This window comes from Apostichopus japonicus, chromosome 19, assembly GCF_037975245.1.
Source record: "Apostichopus japonicus isolate 1M-3 chromosome 19, ASM3797524v1, whole genome shotgun sequence".
Classification (NCBI taxonomy): Eukaryota; Metazoa; Echinodermata; class Holothuroidea; order Aspidochirotida; family Stichopodidae; genus Apostichopus; species Apostichopus japonicus.
The window spans coordinates 26,996,203-27,019,543 of NC_092579.1; the positions used below are offsets into that span (position 1 = coordinate 26,996,203).

General features: G+C 38.2%; 1 protein-coding gene across 1 annotated transcript in view; it reads left to right on the forward strand.

Annotated features, from left to right (window-relative positions):
* The first annotated feature begins 275 nt into the window (after positions 1 to 275).
* Positions 276 to 23,341, forward strand: part of LOC139959459 (TBC1 domain family member 16-like) — a 33,191-nt gene continuing 10,125 nt past the window's right edge. The window contains exons 1-5 of the mRNA XM_071957095.1: positions 276 to 746; positions 14,618 to 15,891; positions 17,105 to 17,281; positions 17,946 to 18,094; positions 20,006 to 20,140. Of these exons, the coding sequence (XP_071813196.1) occupies positions 14,680 to 15,891; positions 17,105 to 17,281; positions 17,946 to 18,094; positions 20,006 to 20,140 (1,673 nt within the window). The 5' untranslated portion in view covers positions 276 to 746; positions 14,618 to 14,679. The remainder of the gene's footprint in view (positions 747 to 14,617; positions 15,892 to 17,104; positions 17,282 to 17,945; positions 18,095 to 20,005; positions 20,141 to 23,341) is intronic.

Consider the following 23,341-nt stretch of genomic DNA (forward strand, 5'->3'; position numbering starts at 1 on the left):
AATTGACCCAGTTTATGCACCACATGTACTTCCATTCATGCTCTTCAGCATGCAAACCACAAACAAACAGATTCTTATTGATAACATGTCAAAAAAAGATTTTCTCCTACTGCATTTTGGCACTTTTCCTACTGTAATAGGATTATACCACCTTAGCATACCCCCTGGAAAATTGTTCAATAGCGCCGTACGGATATCGGTAAAGACAAGACCCGTAAACAGATGGCGCTGTCGCACGTCTTTAGCTTGCACGGCGGTAACCCATTTTTGATTGGTGAGAGCAAAACAACGATCAGGCTCAGCCGTTTACGTCGCCGTGCAGGCTTGATGAGGTAAACAGCCTTGTATACAGGTTGTTCGTGACATTTACAAGTTCGTACTGAATTTAAGTTTGAGCTCGGTAGTTGTGACGAGCACAGACTGGACCCGAACCCTAGAACCATTATTTCCTTTGGGTACAGAATTGGAAACGTTCGCTGTAATAATCTGGACCAAGCCTAGCCTTTTCATGGCATGTGATATTTCAGGCCGCAGACTACAGCCTGGAAATAATACAAAGGCTGCATAGCCTAACGCGAACGACGAACGTTTGACATAAAATAGTAACAGCAGCCGAAGTTAGTAACAATAAACAGTATACTCTAGCTAACAGAAGTGCTTCTTGTATTAGCCTGGTTGTAAATTGCCTCATTTGACGTTTCAATTGACTTGATGTTACTGAAGTTGCATAGCCGTTGCAAATTTAGGTAGGTTGAACAACAGAAGCCTAACTCGAGGCGATTTGTTTTCATTAGTCTAACGTCCTAGCCTGTAGGCCTAACTTTAGTTAGCCTACTCAGTTGTTAATTTAAACGACGTAGCCTAGCTTGGCTACGCTAGTCACAATGCCCCAACTTGCTAGCTTCCATCCGTTACATATTTTCTTAAGCTCAGAATTACCATAGGGGCCTATAGAGCACTGATTCATGGCCTAACTTCCTATGCTATGCCTAAAAAAGAAGGCTTCGTTGGATGAGTACTAACAATCGACTGGCCTATAGGCTACTGACGTTTGGTGAAATAATGACTTAAATAAGGAGGACATTAGTTTCTACCAAGATGGAATGGCAGGTTCTTGATGGCGGATTGTAACATTCTTAGATTGATCTTGTTTCTTCAAAGATTTCACAAAATGTTTGTTAAAATGTCAACTTTCCTTGGTATGCCACAGTCAATTGACTTGTTAGTGTTATCATCGAATAGTCCTTTATCTGTCAATCTCTAAAAGCAGAGGACTTTTTGAGTGCAATTTATGGCACCATACCCTGATACACCCTTTCAATGCTGCCCATTTGTGTCTCTACATGCACATCAAAGGGGAAGGGGAAGTGATCAGCAACTCCTGCCCCATCCCTCCCAAAAAAAAAAATTACCGTAACATACAAAAGAAAAAAAGTTTCTTAGGTTACAACATGATCCGTCAATTTTTAATTCTTTTTCAGTTTGTTCATGCATAATATTCCATAACTTTCCCATATGTGTAACAACCATATTTATCAATAGTCTTATTTGATTGTTCCAAGTCCCACAGGAAGTGATAACACTGTGAAACAATTCAAAAATAAGCATCACTTGCTAAAAACAACATTCCCAGGACTCTATGACATCAAAAACAATATTGTGGTTTCCTGGCAACTCCATGCACTGTTATTTCTAACTTCCACTTTTGATTTTGCCATTAGTAAAAGAATTTATGGGATGGTGATGATGAGCCTGACATATTTCTGTTTGATCAATACTTAAAATGGTCTAATATATTATCCAGCTAAGGTTTTCACTCGCCCTACAAGCATGTAAAATTTCCAATGGAATGAGGGCTTAAAGTTCTTTCAGAAAATGAAATCACAAGAGGTATGGGGCTAGGCCTACATCAACTTTTTGGGGATGTGCTTCCAATGCAATTAAGTTAACAAGGAAGGAAAATGGAATATTATTTATGCTATCCATAAGCTGCTGAAGTCAATAGAATGTCTTATAAAAAGAGGAGCTAAAACCAAGAAACCTTCCTTTCACAATATGACCACTTGTATGTTGTTATTTTACTTATTTCCATTCTTTTGGGGAAAAAAAGTGTATTTGAGGTTGAAGTTGAAGTGTAATTCTTAAATTCAATTACAGAAAGGATTTAGACAAGTTTCTTGGTTTATACAATTTGTAACATTGATGCACAGCAAGAGTGCTATCATGTATCTTTGTATTAGTTGAGGGGGGGGGGGGGGAGATCGAGAAGGGGATGAGCTGTCATCTAATGGGAAGAGAGACCCTTCCCTTGCCCTTCATTTTGGTAAAATGGACAATGCTTAGATATAAATGGAGCGATAGTTTGCAACTTTCAAACAATTTGGAAGATTTTTTTACTGTTTAAGTTGTACAAACCGCATATGTGCATGTATATTTTTATGTGCAGTACACTAGGAATATTTGTAATATTCTGAGTGGTAGGAGGGATGGGCATATCCTCCCCCCCCCCACCCATATTTTCTTTCTGCATGGCCTAACCCCATCCCACCCCTTGAAGTATACAAAGTTGCAAGTGGTAGCTTACCAATTTTTCTTAAACTTGCTTGCACATTCCAGTTTATGTCAGAAAACCTAAGAATGAGAACTCAAACTTTCTTAAATATCCCTTGCACACAAATTTGTATCAATGAGCTGTTAGCAAATCTGTATTCTTTGTAGATTTGTGACATTTTAGGGTGGAAACCTTCTTGATCAGAATGTGAACATATATTTACGTTATGTGCTCTATGTTTCTATGAGATGCAAACAACACATATATCTTAACACTATATTGTCTAGACAAAGTCAGAACTAGAACTAACTTGCAGACTTAACTAGTCAATGTTTTCATGGTACATCCATCTGTCTCTGTCATTATATGAACCAGAGACATCTTCCTCACCATTCTTCAGCTCAAATATACGGATGAATTTTCCTGCCTTGGATGACCTCACTGCATAGCCAATAGCTGTGCGTGTACATAAAGCATTTTGTGGCAAAAACCATGTCTACCTGATTTTCAAGCAAGTTTTGGCTGTCCAATTGATGTTTCTTGGACAAATGCTAGAGATATAACTTGGACATCCCAAGAAAGTTTGACATTGCTAAAATGTCTTCATACACTTTTCAGTCCTAGAATTTTACAATTTTTAATGCCACTTGCTAACAAAGGTAAGTGCTTGAAAAAAAGACATATTTCTGAAATTATATATAGTGCACACATCAGTTACAGTAGCATGTACTGTACAATGTTTACAGTATGGAAGCAGCACAATAAATATTTTGCTGATCATAAGCATTAATTACATGTTGATTCTTTGATTGATGATTGTTTGCCAGTAGACAAAAAAAAAATCACAGTTTTCTGCCAGTAGACATGAGAACAATAATAGTATTTATAGTGTATATGAAAGATATCATCATGGTAGTCTCTATGGTTCAACAAATTGGAGTTGGGGGGGGGGGGAAGGGGTCAGTTGGCATTTGCCAGACAAAGATCTGCGGTGAAAAAAAATGTCAAATTAAACATATAGGCCCCAAATTATAGCATGCTATGATTGCTAGAAGTTTCCAAAAAGTACTTTCCTGGAGGTCTTTACTCTCCAAATTGTTCTCAGGCATTTTAAGGAACACACAAAATGGCTGAATGTCCCATAGAGGAAAATTTCCTTGAAGGTTGTAATAAAAACAGTTTAAGAAATTTGACCAAAGGTGACCATATTTGAATATCTAGCATATTTGGGGCCAATACAGCATACCATTACCTGACACCGCAGTATGAATAATTTATATTTAAAAATTACATGGTGATATTAAAAATATAAAGTTTGAAATAAAATATCATTTTTTGTGATAAAGGTAATCATTTAGAAATTTAAGTTTCAAAATGTCAATAAAATTTCTATTCAAAATTTTGTACATTTGCAGTGAAAGGTGGAAATAAACATCAAACTTTGGAGAAAAAACATCAATATTTCAAGTTTAATGTTTAAATTTCAAGTTGAAAGGTACGGTAGGAATTGCAGATTAAAACATTGCTTTCATAATCCGTTCATGGTAATGTGGACCATTTGTAGGCAAAACATTGTAAGTTTGTCGGAATTTTGTGATAAAATGTCACAATTTCAAAATTGCAAATTAAAATATTATAAAAAATATAAAATGTTGATTGTTGATATAGAATGTCAAATATTTAGTTACAATGTCAGAAGATACAATAAGACATATAACTAAAATTTCCAAATGAAATGTGATGTTTTATCTTGGGATTGCATTATATCATCGATACGCAATATTGTTAGTAAATATGTACTACAAAATTCACAACAGTCCTTGGTACAGTACACACAGATGCATTATGGATGATCCACTTTACTCATGAGTCTTTATTTATTTCATCATATTTAAGTACTACAGTAATGTGTATCGATATCATGTACATTAAACATCTACGATAGCATGTTTACACATAAACTGCACATACCCTGGTGACCAGTAGTGTGTATCGCAGCTGTTTATTATGACAGTGGCATTTACAGAGTGTGAGATGATGATGATCAGAAAACAGATGGTAATTGTGACAAACAGCCAACCTCCCGTTGTAATTGCTCCACCTAATTAAAATTGGATGTGACAGTTTCAAAATTCAACAGTTATCCGTACACATTTGTCGGAGGATTATTTGCAATGTAGTGAAGTTTGATGACTGTGTATCTAGAAATTGTCACTGAAGTGCTACAACCATGGAAACAAGGATGCATGCAAAATTCCAGTTTGTGTATTTATATGTACAGCACTGTGCAGTAGTTGTGCATAGCTGAAAGTGCTCAAGGTGTCGGCAGGTACATGTATGATCTCTGTGTACACCCCACAACACTAATTGTTGATGGGCTGTGTTACCAGTTACACTCAGAGTATCTGTGCAAGTGAGGTTTTGCAATATAGATGTAGTTAAGTATGATGACCGACTGCAAATTCGTCACTTTGTCAAGAAAATGCTAGGAAGAACAAGTATGTATGCCCCCCCCCCCCCCCCAAAAATGCATAATTTTATACTTCACAGAACATTGTGAAGTAATACCGGCATTGTCAAGTAATACCGGCCACTATCTACAATATCGGTCCCAAGGACGGTATACTGCACAATATGAATACAGTATTTGTTGCCTTGATTAAAGGTTAATGTGTTCGTGCAAATAAATCTTATGCAATGTTCATGTAGTTATTCAAATTTGTTGACTGTTTATTTATCTGTTTGTCATGAGAAATGCAAACAGCTTGGGATGCAAAGATGCAGACGAAATTCCAACTGTTGTACTATGTACAGTACTGAGCAGTACAATATAGTACAGTGCAGGACTGAATAGTACAGTTTAGAACAGTACAATATAGTGGAGTACAGTACTGTGCAGTATAGTTCAGTATAGTACAGTAGAGTAATGAACAGTATAGTAAAATACAGTGGAGTATAGTACAGTATAGTATAGTACAATACATTACAGTACTGTGCAGTATAGTACAGTACTGTGCAGTATAGTACAGTACTGTGCAGTATAGTACAGTATAGTAATGTAATGAACAGTACAGTATAGTATAATGAATAGTACAACACAGTGGAGCACATTACTGTGCAGTATAGTACAGTACTGTGCAGTATAGTACAGTACTGTGCAGTATAGTACAGTATAGTAATGTAATGAACAGTACAGTATAGTATAATGAATAGTACAACACAGTGGAGCACATTAATTTGCAGTACAGGACAGTACTTAACAGTACAGTATAGTACAATACAACACAGTGGAGTATAGTACAATGCATTACTATACAGTATAGCGGAGTAGTTTTTAATTACAGAAGCTGAAACCAATGCACATACAGACAAGTAACTCCCAAGTCCCAACTACAATCCCTGAAGTACACTCCACAAAATGAATAGTTGATGGGCTGTTTAAGCAGTGATTCTGCAATGCGATAGTTCAGCTATAGGAACAGTCTGCTGGTAAAATAACCAACGGCTAAAATGAACGTTTTCATATTTATACAGTGTATCTGAAGCATACTCAATAACATACAGTAAGTGCTCCAAATTGCACCAGGAAGTACTTAAATCAGGTTTTAAGGTCTAGTGTTAGAATAATTTGAGACAACTATACATAGCAAGACATTTTCTGGGACATAAAACATTGGACTTTAGTTTGAAGAATAAATACCAGTACCACCCTAATTTGGAGCTGCTGTACGTATTAGCTGTTAGTTTATTGTACCTACAATCAGAAATTAATGAGGCAAAGAACAACAAGCTACGTATTTATATAAAATTTGTGGATTTTTTAAAGTGCTATGTGTATATAAACTACAAGCGCAATGGTAAGTGAATTGCTTTCGTGTTAAACAGCAGGTCCCCCCGGTGGCAACCCGAGTAGCGACTTGCTGATTTGTAAACATTTAGGTAGTAAAGTACACTGTTGTGTGTTATAGCAGTGTTAACAACCTCACACACTGATTCCTCTCTCAGATATGGAATGTAATAGTTTACAAGGGATGATGATATTGCATGGCTGACGTACCATCATGAATACTAAAAATATTTTTGGTGTGTCCTCTAATTTAAGTTAGAAACATTTTCTACAAGTTACAGTCCTCTCTCTCTGAAAGGTTCTGAACTACAAAATTATCACTAGAACTTGAGGAGTGTTAAATAATTAGTTAAATGTCTCTGAGAAGGAAAATGCCCTAAGAGAATGAAACACTTTTCAGATGGGAGCTGTTTAAATTGGTGCTTGTTCAAAGATTTAACATGCACAAGTATTATGTCACCTGCGAAATTGTTCTTTGACAACACTAGTGACCTTCTATACAGACTTGTAAAACATTAAAACTTATAGCAATTATTAATCATAAGAACTCATAACTTTATCCCAGTAACCCCCTCCCCTCCCCCCCCCCCCACCCCAGCACTGTACAAATTTGAATAATTATGTGGTGAACGTCCAATTATTCTACGATACCATTCATCTGTTACAGTAATTGCAATATTGTTCAATAATTTTCCCCCTTGGAGCGATGCATGTCTGTTAGATAACTTCTCTGTATGTTGACAATACGGTAATGGTAATATAGACAATAACCCCGCTGTTACACAGCTGCAATTGTTGAATGTGAAAAGGTCAGAGACTTAATAAATAATCATTTCAATAGTAGATGTGGGTAAAAATTGACCTTGGTTGGTATCAGTGCATTGTGAATATTATAATGATATTTCTATTGGTTTAATTGGGTATTTATTGCAATGCATTAGATGTGCATTGTGAATATTATGATATTTCTATTGGTTTAATTGGGTATTTATTGCTATGCATTAGACCTGTTATGAATACAAACAGTGTCGACACATTTATACTGTTTGTACTTATAGGTTTGAATTTTCATTCATGTATATTAATTTTACATTTTCTCTCCAAAGGTGGGAAAAAAAATAGTTCCGAACAGGAAATTGTGCTAAATTTGATAGAAAATTTAATTTTGTTTTTCAGACTGATTTTTTTTCTTCAAAAGAGAGTTTAAAAGTTCAGTACTATTTTCCTACATGATTGCGTTAGGGATAAGTCAGTTTTGACCATACCTATTGTATATAGCTATATACTTAACAATGTTTATATCTAGATCATCTACAAACCACAGATTAACCCATGTAGTGTATATGTTTCTGAAAAAGGCTTAAATCAGAGTTTCCTTGTTAGATATAAACATTAAATTATTATCAAATACTAAAAATTCCAAAATTGTTTCTGCCTTAATTTTAGGATTCCTATGACTATTCCCCCCCCCCCCCACACTTTTTGTCTTTGTTTTTTTGTCTTTTGGATCCTTGAATGAAAGCGCCTGAGAAAAATTCACATAAATTTCTTATTAAAATTATCCTGTTGGACATTCTACATGTATGTCTGCAGAACTATATACTAGTGAGTGGTGACTGTATGCATGCTCATCAATAAGGGAACACAGTACTTGACTGAGTTGAAGTGCTGCCTAACAAGTACCTGCAATATTTGATTACCTATATAGCATGACTGTACTATGTATGTATGCCGTGTATATTGGTGAGGGATATAAGGATCTCCAGTTCAGCAATTTATCGTAAAACAGATATTTTGCCAAATGAAAATAATTGACAACTTTTTGTATTTTTTGTAGGATGGGATAGGGAGAAGGTGGAGGGGGGGGGGGTTAGGGTGTGGTATAAGAATACAACCATTTAATTCTATTGTTGCAGTATGAAATGACATTGTCATAGATCTTACATAAATTATTTGGTGAAATAGTATGTTGGGCACCATTGGGAATTCAGAGAATTTTTTATTTTTTTTTCCAATTAGTTTATAAGTTGTGGCTTGTTGTGGCGATTGCAGTAGATTTTATGTTGTCTGATCATGCTTGGCTGATAGAGAATAGAACAGTGTGCCCTGCGTTTTTCAAGGTAATATTCATGTGGACGAGTAAACAAGGCAGTTCTCATCTAGAACCTATACTGTTTGTATGTGAGATTACAGACCTGTACAGTCATCGACTCATTTGCATTGGTTTGCTTTGTTCAAATAATATGATATTTTTCAGTAAATTATACTGATATTTATATATGATATTTACATATGATGTTTTTCAATATATATTTTTCAGTTCGGTAGTTTTCAGTAGTGTTTTTTTATTTGTTTTATCCGAGCAATGGAACAAGCTATGAACACAGGTGGTACAATCAATAATTTCATGTAAAGTACAGAGAACAAGAATATCTGTGTAGATCTATTTTTTTGCGAGTGAGAGCAGCCTGGTAGCATTAACCTTTTAAAGTACCCTGGGCCACTTCATGGATTTTGGGTCCCCAACTTATTGTACTTAAGGCAATTCTTAGATTTTAATCCCTGGGTGCACACTGTGTCACTCAGCTGTGTGTATATATGATAAAATTTCATTCATAACTTTTGATTGATGTTGTATTTTCTAAACCTTGTAATTAGGAAAGTAAAATGAAGAGGCAACAAAATTTAGAGGTTCCTTCTGTAAGGTTTGCAAAATGCTTCTAAAATGTCACCATTCCCTCCCCTCCCGCCTTCCTTTTTTGCCTTCTAATTTTGGTAGCCCAAAATTGGGGGTGGGGCAAGGAACTGGATGAGAGACTGAGAAATTACAAAACTTTAAATTCAAGAAAATTATAAAACTTTCATAAAAAACTAGTTTGTAAATATTCCTTTACTTTTTCCAATGTTTTTGTATCTTTTAACAGTCACCCAGCTGTAAGTGATCACGTAAATAGTTTCTCGAAAAACTTACTCTTAGTGACAGACTCGCATAGAACTGTGAATTGGGGGGGGGGGGGGGGTGTAGGTGAGAGACTGGAGACACAGTGATGAGCTTGAAGCTGCGGAGGTCCTTGTAGATTTCTCTGGTTCAGTCGTTTAGGAGAACATACCTCACATTCTTGTCATTATTCAAAGGTTGTAAGGAATGTAGATTCATTATGTGATACATTACCGAGCTACAATATGGACTCAATCATGCTGGATACTCCATTATATTGTCTCGTCTATTCGGGAAGAATGTGCTGATTACCTGAGCTATACTTCAGTGTGTTACATTGGCTGTAGTACTGTATCTCGGTTAACAGTTCTTTACAGTACAGACATGTGTGTGTACAGAGTCATGGCCACTTTGATCAGAACTGTACCTGAAATAGTTCAGCAGGTATACCTTGGCCCTGGTTTAAAAAACGCACTTTATTCAACGGTACCTTGGCCCTGTTATAAAGTTCCCCGTTTGTTTAACAACAGTACCTTGGCCCTAATTATCCCAATTTATTCATCATTATCATTGCCCCCTTTGTCCCAATTTGTATAAGATTATCCTTGCCCCCTTTGTCCTAAATTTGTTTATAACAGTACTGTACCTTGGCCCTGTTTATCCCAGTTACTTTCAAGTGACTGGATAATCCTTGGGGATACACTTTTTCCAAACACCCAATATGGGTTTAATTAAGAACTGTACCCTACAATGGTTTTCTCATTCAGTCTTCCAAATATTGATAAATACAGTAGAACTTCCTTTTTCCTAAAGTATTAGCATAATACCATAAACTACAGTGGTCCTTGACTGTATTGCAGTCAAGATACAGTATAAATTGTATTTAAGATTATAGCATGTAAATTATGTTAAGTTATTACCAAAGGATAAACCACAAATTTGCCAATAAAAAATGAAATTTGAAAAGAAATCCCAAGATAGAAATATCTTTTGTGTTTGAGTGTTTGTATGCACATAGAGTGTATACAGTGTAACCAAGTATACAATTTGTACTGTGCCACAAATATTTATTCATCTTGTTTGTGAAACTGTTACACCTTTCTGGTTGCCTCTTGTTTTCATTTTCTTTTTTTCTGAACCGGTCATTGCACTGCTAAACTTGCACACAAAAAAAGAAAGAAAAATCATACGATTGTGGACGCTTAGTAACACCTCCCTAGCGGAAGTAACAGTAATTTCTCGTGGCATGTGTTGTTTTCTTCTTCTTCTTTCTCCTGCCTCTCATGATGAAAATGTAATTAGAGTGTAAGCACTACACTGTATGCCGAGTAGAGGAGATTTAATTTGCTCTGGGCTGATTAGGTAATTAGGACATGACCATGTTTACATAATTTACAACCAGGGTTGGCATTTTCCCGGGGAAAAACCTGTTTTTCCCACTAAGCGGTAAAAACCAGGTAAAAACCGGGAAAAACTGGTAAATACCGGTAAAAACCGCCTCCGTCTCGAAAACTAGTATTAATTGTCCGTAAAATGCAGGGTCATCAGTAGGCACGATATTGTTTCATGACAGGCATATTTTATTGAATATGGGAGTTTCTTAGCTTCATTTTGAGCTATTTTATCACATTCTTATTCGACTTTTTGTGGAAAAAGGAGTATTTTTCGTATTGCACATGTATAGTTATTCTGTCACGATCTCTTTAGCAGTATGCATTGCCTATTGCCCAAACCATTATAGGTCTACACTGGGACATTCACCCCTCCTAAATTCTTCAGGCCTATTATGTGGCATGAACAGCGGAGGATAGAACGAAGTGGCGAACCATGGCATCCAAAGCCTCAAAGGGACAAGGAACCATATAATAAGATAATATTATGTGCTCAGACAGTTCATTCCATTAATACAGTAGGCAACAGTCTATTGAGGTGAACTTCAATCCAGGGGGCTCAATAGAAACTGCTTTGAAACTTTGTAAGGCACATGGGCCCAATTAAAGTATTAAACGCACAATGGCCCTATGGAGCCATTCACACAACCAAACTGTTTACCTTGATGCAAACATGGTCCAATTATTATACAACTTCATGCATGAGTGTTTAAACACTTTGAGGTGGACAGGTAAGGTGATACTGGGCACTTCCTGTGTATAGGCTAACTGAAGAGGTAGGAGTATCAACAACACAAGTAACTGTTCCAATTGTTACTTATTCTCAAATTAGTTGATGTCACAACAGTCACTTAGTACAGTGCCTATAAGCAATATAAGCATAGTACAGTGCCTAGTGCGAAGTGTGAACAGAGTACAATTTATCGCAGACATGAAGTGATCGTTCTTGGATGTGAATCATCATTTGGATCTGAGCGGACTAATGTGGCATGTATAATATGACGAACCATAGCCCTAGGAGGCACCAACAGTTTGATACGAGTCCATTCTCTAGATAATGGAATTATGCATCTCGATAGGAAAATAAAGTTGGTTGATTTGAGCATCCAATATATTATTTATTTGAATTATTTATAATAGTCTAATCGGTAAACTCACAAGTTATAGATCATAGCTGTTCTTTGGATGTAACCCAACCCCCTACCATAAGATGCCATTTTCTTGTAGATTCTATGCTCCTCCACAAGTTCCACATGAGTTTTGAGGAATTCTATATAATTTGAGGTTTTTCCCGGTTTTTCCCAGTTTTTCCCACTTAAATGTGGGAAAAACCTCCCGGTAAAAACCGGTAAAAAACCTGTTTTTACCGGGGCGGTAAAAACCGCCCGGTAAAAACCGGCCAACCCTGTTTACAACCCAGCAGGCTTGAGAAAGATAATAGGAAGACCATCTCCTGTCAAAATGTTTGTTATGGGTGTCAAGTCTGTTTTCAGTAAATTGAAAAGAAAATCCCACATGTATGTGAGAATTTCTGGTTATTGGATGTTTCAGACTTGTTATGTTTAATAGTAAGGCACATTGTCCTGTATACTGTGTGACATTCTACCAGCTAATTTATAGCTTGTCTAATTTGATAAGATCTGTCTCTCTGCTGAGTAGTTCATTTAAGAGTAGTGGGTACCCTGTCATACTCCAGATGGATCATATGGTAAGTGCAAATTGTCAAAGTACGGTTCATATCATGTTACACTTTTGTATACCACATGCTTGGTCTTGAAAAACCACAAAATCAACCACTTCTTTGATGAGATTTAAAGTAAATTCCAAGTAACATGGTATTACTTTGTAATCTGATTATTTTAGAACAATCTACTACATGAATCACTCGGTCTCTGTGGCATGTGCAATGGGGGATCATGGCTTGGGTGATGGCTGGGGAGATGGCTGGGGTTCCCCTGCCCACCTTCCAATGTCACTTGAGGAAAATTGTTCAGTCAGGGGATTGTTACATTTTGGCCAGAGAAAAATTACCACTCGACCTTGTAGAAAAACTAAAGAGTATCACAACCTTTCGAGGTACTTTAGAGGTACTTTTACAGTTATAGTCTAAATATGCCCCAGAATGAACCATTTGATATCAAACCTTTTTTTTTTCTGTTGGGGGAAAATTCAGTAAGACTCATTTTCCATTGTTTGGCACATGAATGAAAGTTAAGTATATATACTTGAATGGCTTATCCATGCAATGGAGACCTTCATACTTTCACAGTACTGTTAGTCCATTTGAATGATTATATCAAAATACGAATATTCATGAGTTGTCGCTATCGGCGAAGGAAACCTGATGGAAGCTGGCAGGTGGTAACCAGTATAAGGTATCAAAGCTCATGAATGACACCCGCTACATAGGGAACTGCATACAGACACGTTGCATTACATCGTTTTGAAGACTGATATAAATCCGTACCTCGGACAGCATGCAGGGATGGTGTCGTCAATAGTACACCTCACATGACAATAGTATACCTCACATGACAATAGTATACCTCACATGACAATAGTACACCTCACATGACAATAGTACACCTCACATGACAATAGTACACCTCACATGACAATAGTGTACCTCACATGACAATAGTGTACCTCACATGACAATAGTGTACCTCACATGACAATAGTGTACCTCACATGACAATAGTGTACCTCACATGACAATAGTGTACCTCACATGACAATAGTGTACCTCACATGACAATAGTGTACCTCACATGACAATAGTGTACCTCACATGACAATAGTGTACCTCACATGACAATAGTGTACCTCACATGACAATAGTGTACCTCACATGACAATAGTGTACCTCACATGACAATAGTGTACCTCACATGACAATAGTGTACCTCACATGACAATAGTGTACCTCACATGACAATAGTATACCTCACATGACAATAGTATACCTCACATGACAATAGTATACCTCACATGACAATAGTATACCTCACATGACAATAGTATACCTCACTTGAGAATAGTATACCTCACTTGACAATAGTATACCTCATATGGTCAAATCCATCGAGCTGATTATGTTATGTATTATTATGTTATACTGTATGTATATTGCTGAACCTCATGGTTTATATAATGACACAAAACTTTGTATGGAATATTTCTTGTTGGCTTTTTAAGAATTCCAAATGGTTGAACAGAATGGTTCGTACAGAGCATCATCTAGGTCTGGGTGGGCAACTTACAGCCTGCGGGCCACATGCGGCCCTCCAGTGATTTTTTGCGGCCCGTGAGATGTCTCAAGAAAAAGACAAAAATTCAATCTATTTTACATTATCACAAAAAACGTGCTAGCTGAAGAGAATTTATTGGCACTAATGATGCTGTCAGGTAGGCCTGTTATCCCCATTAATTATTGACTGTACTGTATTGACATTATGTTTTTGTGAAAACAGATTAATTACACACACCTATTGCTTGAAAGTCCTCGGAATCAAAGGTTTGAAATCAACAGCAGGTTGTTGGTTAGGTGCGGCCCAGTCAAATTTTCACTCCTTATATCTGGCCCATTCATTCAAAAAGGTTGCCCACCCCTGATCTAGATGGTATTCTGCATTCCATAAAGTCTTCTGTGTTTGTCCATAATCTTCAAAGCTTTTGTGTGTTGTACTTTATAATATCTATACTTTTCACACAACTGCAAACATTTTACAGCTCGTTTCAAACACTACTTCAGACTAAATTTTGCCAGTATCTGAAGCCTATTTACTTTGATACTTATTACCCCACGGCTTCACTTGAGCACAGTGTAAATAAGATCATTTTCCAAATCAAAGTCATATATACATAATATTTCTTTATCTTTTCTGTAGATGAAGGGATTGAACGATTAGCCAGAGAACTTGCCTGTCAAAAAAAAAATCTCCCGGCCAGGATGTCGAACCTGTGGAAGAAATTCAGTGACTTTCTGGGTATTTCGGACCCAGAGTTTATCATTGCACCTCCACTGGAAGGAGAGATCATTTACTGCAAAAATAATGTTTGCGTGCACCCTCCACCTCAGCTGTCGTCCCTACCGAAGCATCTGCCGGGTTACATGACCATTCGGACCCACGGCAGTGGATATCTGAACACCTCCCTGATTCTGACCTGGATTCCTAACATCTCCATCAACCTGAACACAGCAGAGAGGGATTCTGTCGTATCGTCCACTTCTGAGTCTTCCCCGGTCAGAGTCGAAGAGAGTCCCAAGCTGAGTCTGGGATCGAAGGAGGACAACGAAAGCCACGACTCTGCCGTGGGCGGATTCCATCTGGATGGGGAGGAGAAGGACGGGGAGGAGAAGCATACAGAGGGCGACAGTCCAGTCAGTTTAAATGTGAGCTTCCAGGACTCGGGGATAGGGGATGGAGACCAAAAATCAAAGCTGAACGAAATGTCGGACGGCTCGAGAAATGACTCTGAGAATTTGGGGGACAGCCAGGTAATTCAGGCGGATGGACCGCCAGAGGTGGAGAGAGACGGCGTCAGCATAGAGGATACTGCGGAGGATGGAGGTCTGGCGGCACGGAGGGGCAGTTCCTCCGAATCCTCGACCAGCGGAGACTTACACACGGAGTTGATGCTCCATAAGTTACTGGGGGATCATGAGATCCGTAACCCAGAGGAGAGCGAGAGCCAGCCAGAGAGACCATCTGAGTTGGATCTACTGAACGGGACGAAGAAGGACGAAGACGACATCGGCGACGACAACAGCATCTCGAGCGCCTCTCAAGGCTCGGAGTATCCAGAACCGTTCAACAGCTTCCTCAGGAATCTACAAGAGGATGATCACATGACCAGCGACATGTCACAGGCATGGCTGCATAACATGATGTTTCCCGATAACGCCATATCTCTGTTTGCGGAAGGCCAGACGGTCTCCATGACAAACCCCAGGGAGCAGCTCTGCGGGGTGTTTGCAGTTGACCTCTGCCACATGAGGTCGTTGAGGATATTCTTCAGCGATGAGAGCTGCACAAGTGGACAGTTTGTGATCGCCAGCCGTGAGAGTCAGTACAAGATCCTTCATTTTCACCACGGTGGCCTAAATAAGTTAGCAGAGGTGTTTGAACACTGGCAGCATTGCATCAAAAGTCTAAACAGAGTAAGTTCAGATTTTTTTTTTTTTTTTTTTTTTTTTCAGTTTGGCATTTCCAGAGTTCTCTACTTTCAAATATTTCTATTTTTTCCCGAACTTTTCTATAATTGTCTTTTATTTGCTAGGACGACCCAATTCAAGTCTACATGTCAATGACTTAAAGTAAAATATTCATGAGGATTTTACCTGCGTTGACAGTATAGGCAAATATACTGCTTGGAAGGAGAACAAAAAGATGAGGCCTCCCACGCAATTTTCCTTTTTCTTCTTCTTCTTCTTTTTATTCACTCTGTTGAAAAAGGATATCTTCTACTCCAAAGGCATTTCAACCATAAATGGAATTTCATTATGTGGAGATTTTAAAATATTCAGGAGTCTACCTTCTAGGCTTAATGTAGTGCACATAGGCTTTCTGTGAGCTGAGTTTGACAACATTACCCAGTGTTAGTTTACAAAATAGTTGACGTAACTAATGTATCTGAAAGGGCTACATTTTGGTTAGCTTCAAGTTGAAGGGATGACTTTTTCTAATATTCAAATTGAACAGCTGTGAAGGTGATAGTTATTATAATTGGTCCTTATCTTGGGTAGGAACTCTAGGAAGAACGAAGTTGACATTTATAATATTTTACTTCATTTCTCGGTTAACTTTCTCCTCACAGCTAGAAAACTTGATACATACAATTTTTGGTTCATAACTGGTACATGTAGGTTTTTCTGGGCCCATTTTTGGGCTTGTTGTGCCCAAATTTTAATTTCCACCTCAAATTCATTCAGGACACATTCTTTGGACCCAAATTTTGTGGAGCCCAATATTTTTGGGACCATATGGGCCCACATTTTCTTTACATTGCAATAACTCTGCAAATGTAAGTTGGGTCGTTGCCATACTTGGTATACTGTTGTAGGTTACTAGCTGGTACACTTGGGCATAAGTATTATGATATTTGGTGATGACATACAACGCTTTAATATTCCACTAAGCAAGAAGCTGTAGTACCCGTTGCGCTCTTGATGCCTCCAGTCAATAGATTACCAAGAACACCATCTGAAGTCATATAGTACAAGATTTGGTGTCCAAGTAGTATCTATAGACATCTCTTGTACAACTTCCTGTTTTCTTGTTACTGATACAAGACCTTTTTTTTAAAACACATTTTTTTCATGACTTTTTTTTGACACAGAGTATCTACTCTTCAATTTCTATTTTCTATTACAGGACCAACCAGGAGGGGAGACCACCGACCTCTGTCGGAAATTTACGATTATCCAGTCGGGTTTGAAAGCCAAAGACTGCCATCCAGAAGAGGGTATTTATGGGGTCATTAATGAGGAAATTTGGAGGTCGTATGTTAATGAGAAAGGTCAAATTGAAGAACCCTATGCCTTACGGAAGGTAAAATTCTGCAATAATTTTTTTTCTTCTATCATTGCAAGGTGAAATTGAATGGTGAAAATATATACAGTAGTTACATATGTTTCTGCTTTGCATGAAGTACTGTAACTATTTTGGGATGGTTCATGTTCAAGCTTTGGCTACTATTCTACACTAAAATCCCACAGCAATGCAGTTTTTTAGCTTAGACTTCAGGTAAAGTTTTAAGCAAATTGGAAAAAAAAATTCAGCTGGTAGTTCTTTACATCAGATTTAAAACCAAAGTGAAAAGCATGTGGACCAAGAAATTGTTATTCATTCATGACTTACTTATTACTCCCCATTAATTAACTTTATTTTAGTCAGTGTGGTATTCATGTACGTTTGATGTTATGTGTTATCTTATGGCAGGTTTGTTAACACTGCTAGAAATAGCCTTCCAGATGCAAGCTGAGCTACTTTTATTAGCTACAGTTCCAATGTTGTATTTTTCATTTTGTAATATTTAGTTTTACAGTACTCTATGAAACGGACAGAATTCAAACTTTTCAGTTTCTTAAATAATAGACTACAAGTCTTTAGTAATTCAGTCCTGAAAAGTTTGCAACACTCAAAGTCTTGCTTTGATTTATACTCAAAATGTCTGTCCCCCTTTTCTTTTCTTTTCTTTCTTTCGTAAAAAAAGGCCATATTTTTCGGAGGCATCGATAAAACCCTCAGAGCAGAGATTTGGCCCTTCCTTCTGGGAATGTTTGACTTTGAGTCAACAGAAGATGACAGAATGGTGCAGGAGAAGGAGAAAACTGCAGAGTATGAAGATATCAAGAAAAAGAGGTGAGGATGACAAGAAATGGACAAATATAAGTAATGGTTAAAGGCATTGAAGACTCGCCCCAAACCACATGCGGCCATCTGAAAAAGTTAACTTTCTGTTGCTTGCAAGTGACGTTTTGTTTGTGTCACTACAAAATGCAGAAAGTAGTGAAACGTGATACCTTGTTATCTTTAGCTGGACCTGAGATGTCCATCGCTGTATCGTTTATACACTGTGCTGTGGGTATTGACTGCTATATGCACTGACTGTACACTAGTGTCTAATTACCGATGGTAGCAAGCTGTGTATGTATTTTCTGGGATCGATGGTGGTGTCTAACACTTCTGTTACACCTCATTCGAAACTAGGTCAGATTACCGGCATTAGACGTTTCTTGTTGTGCGAGTCTTCACACCCTTTAAGTAAAAAGAAGATAATAGGGTTCTCTAGCCACGCCCCAAATCAACAGAAGGCGCTGTCATGTCTTTCCCATCTACTTGACAAGCTGCAGTCTGAGTCTGAGTTGATAAGAAGTAATTTGTACAATTTGCCATCTTAATTATGGAGGAAGAGACCTTTTGAAACATATTTGAAAGTTTCAAGTCAGAATTATTGTTTTAAGCAACTTAACTTTTCTATATAACCCATTTTGAAGGTTCAGTCAATATGCACAAGTTGGGGCCTTGAACTAGTCAATCACTCAGCGTGTCTGTATGCAAGTTCATCCTGTGTGTTCACATGCATGTGAACGCTTTCATGGAGATGGTGTTACTCTGATTCAGGGATCTGTAAACGGTACAGGTTAACTTTCGTTAGGACCGATGTGAAGCCCTGGAGAACGCCCCATTGATATATAGTGTACAGCAAAGCATAGCACTTTCACATTTTAGCCAGACTGAAGTGAGCTGCAGTTTTCAATGAGCAATGAATATTGTGAGCTGATGCATGAGTCATCACTGCACATGGTATTATTTTGGAAAGCTTTTAGTCTCTTCAACAATTCATGAGTAAGATTTATGATCTGAAATGATTCACATTAAGCTTGCTCTCAGACTGTCATGTGATGCCTCGCCTGGAGGCCAACATCCAGAGCAAATATCATGTGTCAAAATGATTTGCAAAAATGGGCAGATTATTGTGTATGCAAATTTGTGTAAAGATGTGTATCAGGGTTTTTACATACAGACCATTGTACTAGTGCAGCTTCAAATCAGCATTTTACAATAAACCAAATAAAACCAAGAACTAAACTAAAACCCTGCCCAACCCAAATGTAATGTACAAGTCAGTGAATATTAAAGGTAGTCCCACCTCACTTCAACTGTAGCAAACTAAATCGGGTAAGAGGCCTAAGGACCCAAATTGATCCCACCCTAATTGCATTGCTCTACAGTAAGTTACAGTCTTGTAAATTCTCTTCTCTGTGTGTAGGGATGTGACAATTATCCTATTTCCCTAAAAATCCCTTATTTCAAATTCTTGGGAGGAGTTTCCTTTCCCCTACTTGATAAACTTTTCTTAAAACAAAGACCCTGGCTTTTTCTGCTAATGTAACCTTGATGCATCCTGTCACATGACCCTGTTTGCTCCTCTTTTCACCATCTCTGTCCTGCCATGCTCTTTCTCTGGTCCTTGCTCTGATCGAGTCCAGACGTGTTATTCGCAAACCACCACAAATCAGTATTCCTGATTCTTGGTTTAGATTCTAGTAATTCCGATCAAGTAGTGGTGGTACCTTATCATCCTGCATCTGATACAGATGACAATGGTCCTGAGCCTAGCAGTAGCGACAGCTCAGGAGATGATGGCAATCAGGCTGACTCTGATTCTTCAGATTCAGATGCCCCTAGACCACGGAAAAGTAATAGGGCCACCAATCTAAGCAAAGCATATGATGTGCAACTCTCTCTTTTTGCTTTTCATCTTTTCAGAGCATCAATGACTGAAAAGGAGAAAGAGCAGTTTTGGAAGGATGTCAGGTGTACCGTGGAGAAAGATGTCATTCGCACCGACAGAGGCAATCCCTACTTCAGAGGCAAAAATAACCCCAACCTGGATGTCATGTGGTAAGTTTTGTCCTCTTTGAATGCAGTATTATTCCAGCTTATCTTTTATCCTGGATTATTGAATACAGTAAATCCCAGCTTCCCTTTAATCCTGGATTATCTCAATCTGATCTCCAGAGTATTAAACCTGTCACTTGATTTGAAGGAAAGAGTCAAGTCATAACTACTTATGTTTTATTGATGTTGCTGGATGTGTCATCTATTGTCAGAATTTTGTGCTACAAGTACCTCAAAAACTGACAGATACGAGGTACAACCACATATACTGCGGGAGAGGGAGAGGCCAGAACAGTCTTGAGTGATGCAGTTCAACACCCCCCCCCCACCCAACCCACCCATCCCCATTGGCAGATCAAATTTCTAATGTACAGTATAAACATAAATAACAAGTATTTTGCAGAAAACTTGTTCCACTTTTTTTCAAAAGATGCCACAAGTATTGCAACAATTTTGCATATAAGCACCCTCCATATAACACCAAATTTCTCAAAATGGAATGGAGCAACCCTTCCCCTAGAACTACTTGGATTGAAGCACTCAGCTTCAGCTGATCTCCAACACTAGCTCCAGTGTGGGCTTCAGTACGAATTCTGAGTCCATTGTCTGATCTATTCTAACACATCTTATATCTGATTGGGGGGGGGGGGACTTCATGCAGCTGTACTTGGCTTGATTCTTGAAGAACAAACCAGCTCCAATGAACCAGGCACTGGCCTCGGTTACAGAGTTGACTCCACAATGTGCAGGATAAGCGAAGCTCCTTAACCAAAGTAAACCTCCAGTTTCAAAGGGATTGCTACCAGTATTGTGACAGTGGAATCTTGATTTGAAAACATGGGTTCTTGGAACCAGGGAGGATCAAAGAACTTTGCTCAGAGAGGTGGTTAAGTAAAAATGTGGGAGGAAAGGTTATTTTTTTTACTTGCCCTGTCAAATCTCCTTCAAAAGTCTTTCTGACAAATCTTCAACTCTACTTGCTCCAGAGACAGCTTCATATCTGTTCTGCAACTACTGTCCCAAATGACTGTTAGGCAAACCCTGGCTTGCACACCATATAGCAAGCCTATCCAACTCCCATCTCAGTCATGGTATTGAAGGTGGCTCCTTATCCCTGTTGGTCCCTAGATTACCTCCACTGAAGCCATCTTCACACCAATCACTGACAAGGTTTCCACCTGAAAGGAGTGGTTGCTTAAGGAACTAACTTTCTTCCTGAGAAAATCATATTTATGTTTGCAATTAAATGGTACCCCTGAGCCTAAGCTGATTTAGGGAATGAAAAGACATTCCTTATCGTTTGCTGGATTCAGTTTGCTTGAAATTTAACGATATTGGTCCTCACAGTCTGAGTCATGATTAACTGCTTTTAAGTCATGCACATTTGTTTCATTGATCATATCCGCCTTTAGCTAGACATAGCTGAAATATTTGCTCTTTACGGTAATTCTTGCATATTATTGTTTGTCTGCCATACATATATCTTCCTAAACTACGTATTAGATTGTGTCCTGGAAGGAATTGTCAACCAGTATTTGCTCTTGACAGCAATTCTTGCACATCATGACTTTGTTGGCATGTTGTATATCTTTCTTAAGTTCTCATATTACAAAGTGTCCAAGGTAGTGGTACCAGTATTGGCTTGTACAGCAATTTTACATGTTACATGTCTGCCTTTACTTCCCATCTTATATCTAGTGTACAAGGAAGTAGAACTGGTAATTGCTCTGTAGCAGTTCATTCAAGTTTATCATGATTTGTCTACATGTTGTATATCTTCATTTACTTGTGTCCATGATACCATCTGTTGTAGGCTAGGTAGATCAACTGCATAAGTAGAATCGAGACAGGTAAGTATCGTCATTCGTAAATCCCCAAACCAGTAAGTTTTGGGACCCAGCACAAGAAAGGTGCTTGTTCCTTGCTAACAGAAACAAACGAGTAAATGCCCCCCTGCTGACAGAAACAATGGAGTTAGTGTCCCCCTGCTGACAGAAACAAAAGAGTAAATGCCCCCTGCTAACAGAAACAAACAAGTAAATGCCCCCTACTAATAGAAACAAACAAGTAAATGCCCCCTGCTAACAGAAACAAACAACTGAATGCCCCCTGCTGACAGAAACAATGGAGTTAGTGTCCCCCTGCTGACAGAAACAAAAGAGTAAATGCCCCCTGCTAACAGAAACAAACAAGTAAATGCCCCCTACTAATAGAAACAAACAACTGAATGCCCCCTGCTGACAGAAACAATGGAGATAGTGTCCCCCTGCTGACAGAAACAAAAGAGTAAATTCCCCCTGCTAACAGAAACAAACAAGTAAATGCCCCCTGCTAACAGAAACAAACAACTGAATGCCCCCTGCTGACAGAAACAATGGAGTTAGGGTCCCCCTGCTGACAGAAACAAACAAGTAAATAACCCCTGCTAACAGAAACAAACAAGTAAATGCCCCCTGCTAACAGAAACAAAGAATTGAATGCCCCTCCTGCTGACAGAAACAATGGAGTTAGTGTCCCCCTGCTGACAGAAACAAAAGAGTAATTGCCCCTGCTAACAGAAACAAACAAGTAAATGCCCCCTGCTAACAGAAACAACAACTGAATGCCCCCTGCTGACAGAAACAATGGAGATAGTGTGCCCCTGCTGACAGAAACAAAAGAGTAAATGCCCCCTGCTAACAGAAACAAACAACTGAATATCCCCCTGCTGACAGAAACTAACAAGTAAATGCCCCCTGCTGACAGAAACTAACAAGTAAATGCCCCCTGCTAACAGAAACAGTGGAGTACATGCTGGCGCACATTATGATGCTATAGAATGTTGAAACTTTAGTTTGTTATTACTCAAGTTATTAAAATTACTAAATATATTATTACTATATTAGTACTTAAAGTGTAGAAACACAAGTTATCTTTTGATACTGCTTTAATTCCACATCCAGAGAGTCTCAAGAATAGACTTGTCTGCATATCCAAGGTTAATATGCATACACAGGCATTTAAAAAGATATATGTGGCTGAAGCTGATTGCTTGACAAAATTCCTGGAAACGTTGCATATCTTTAGGTCAAACTCACATTCTCGTAGTATATTGTTTGACAAAAGATATGAATTTTTTTCACAAATGGTGATCTTATGTGAATGCATCCGTCAATGGCAGAATAATTGATGTCATCATGGCAATTAAACTGAAAGTGTCTTTGT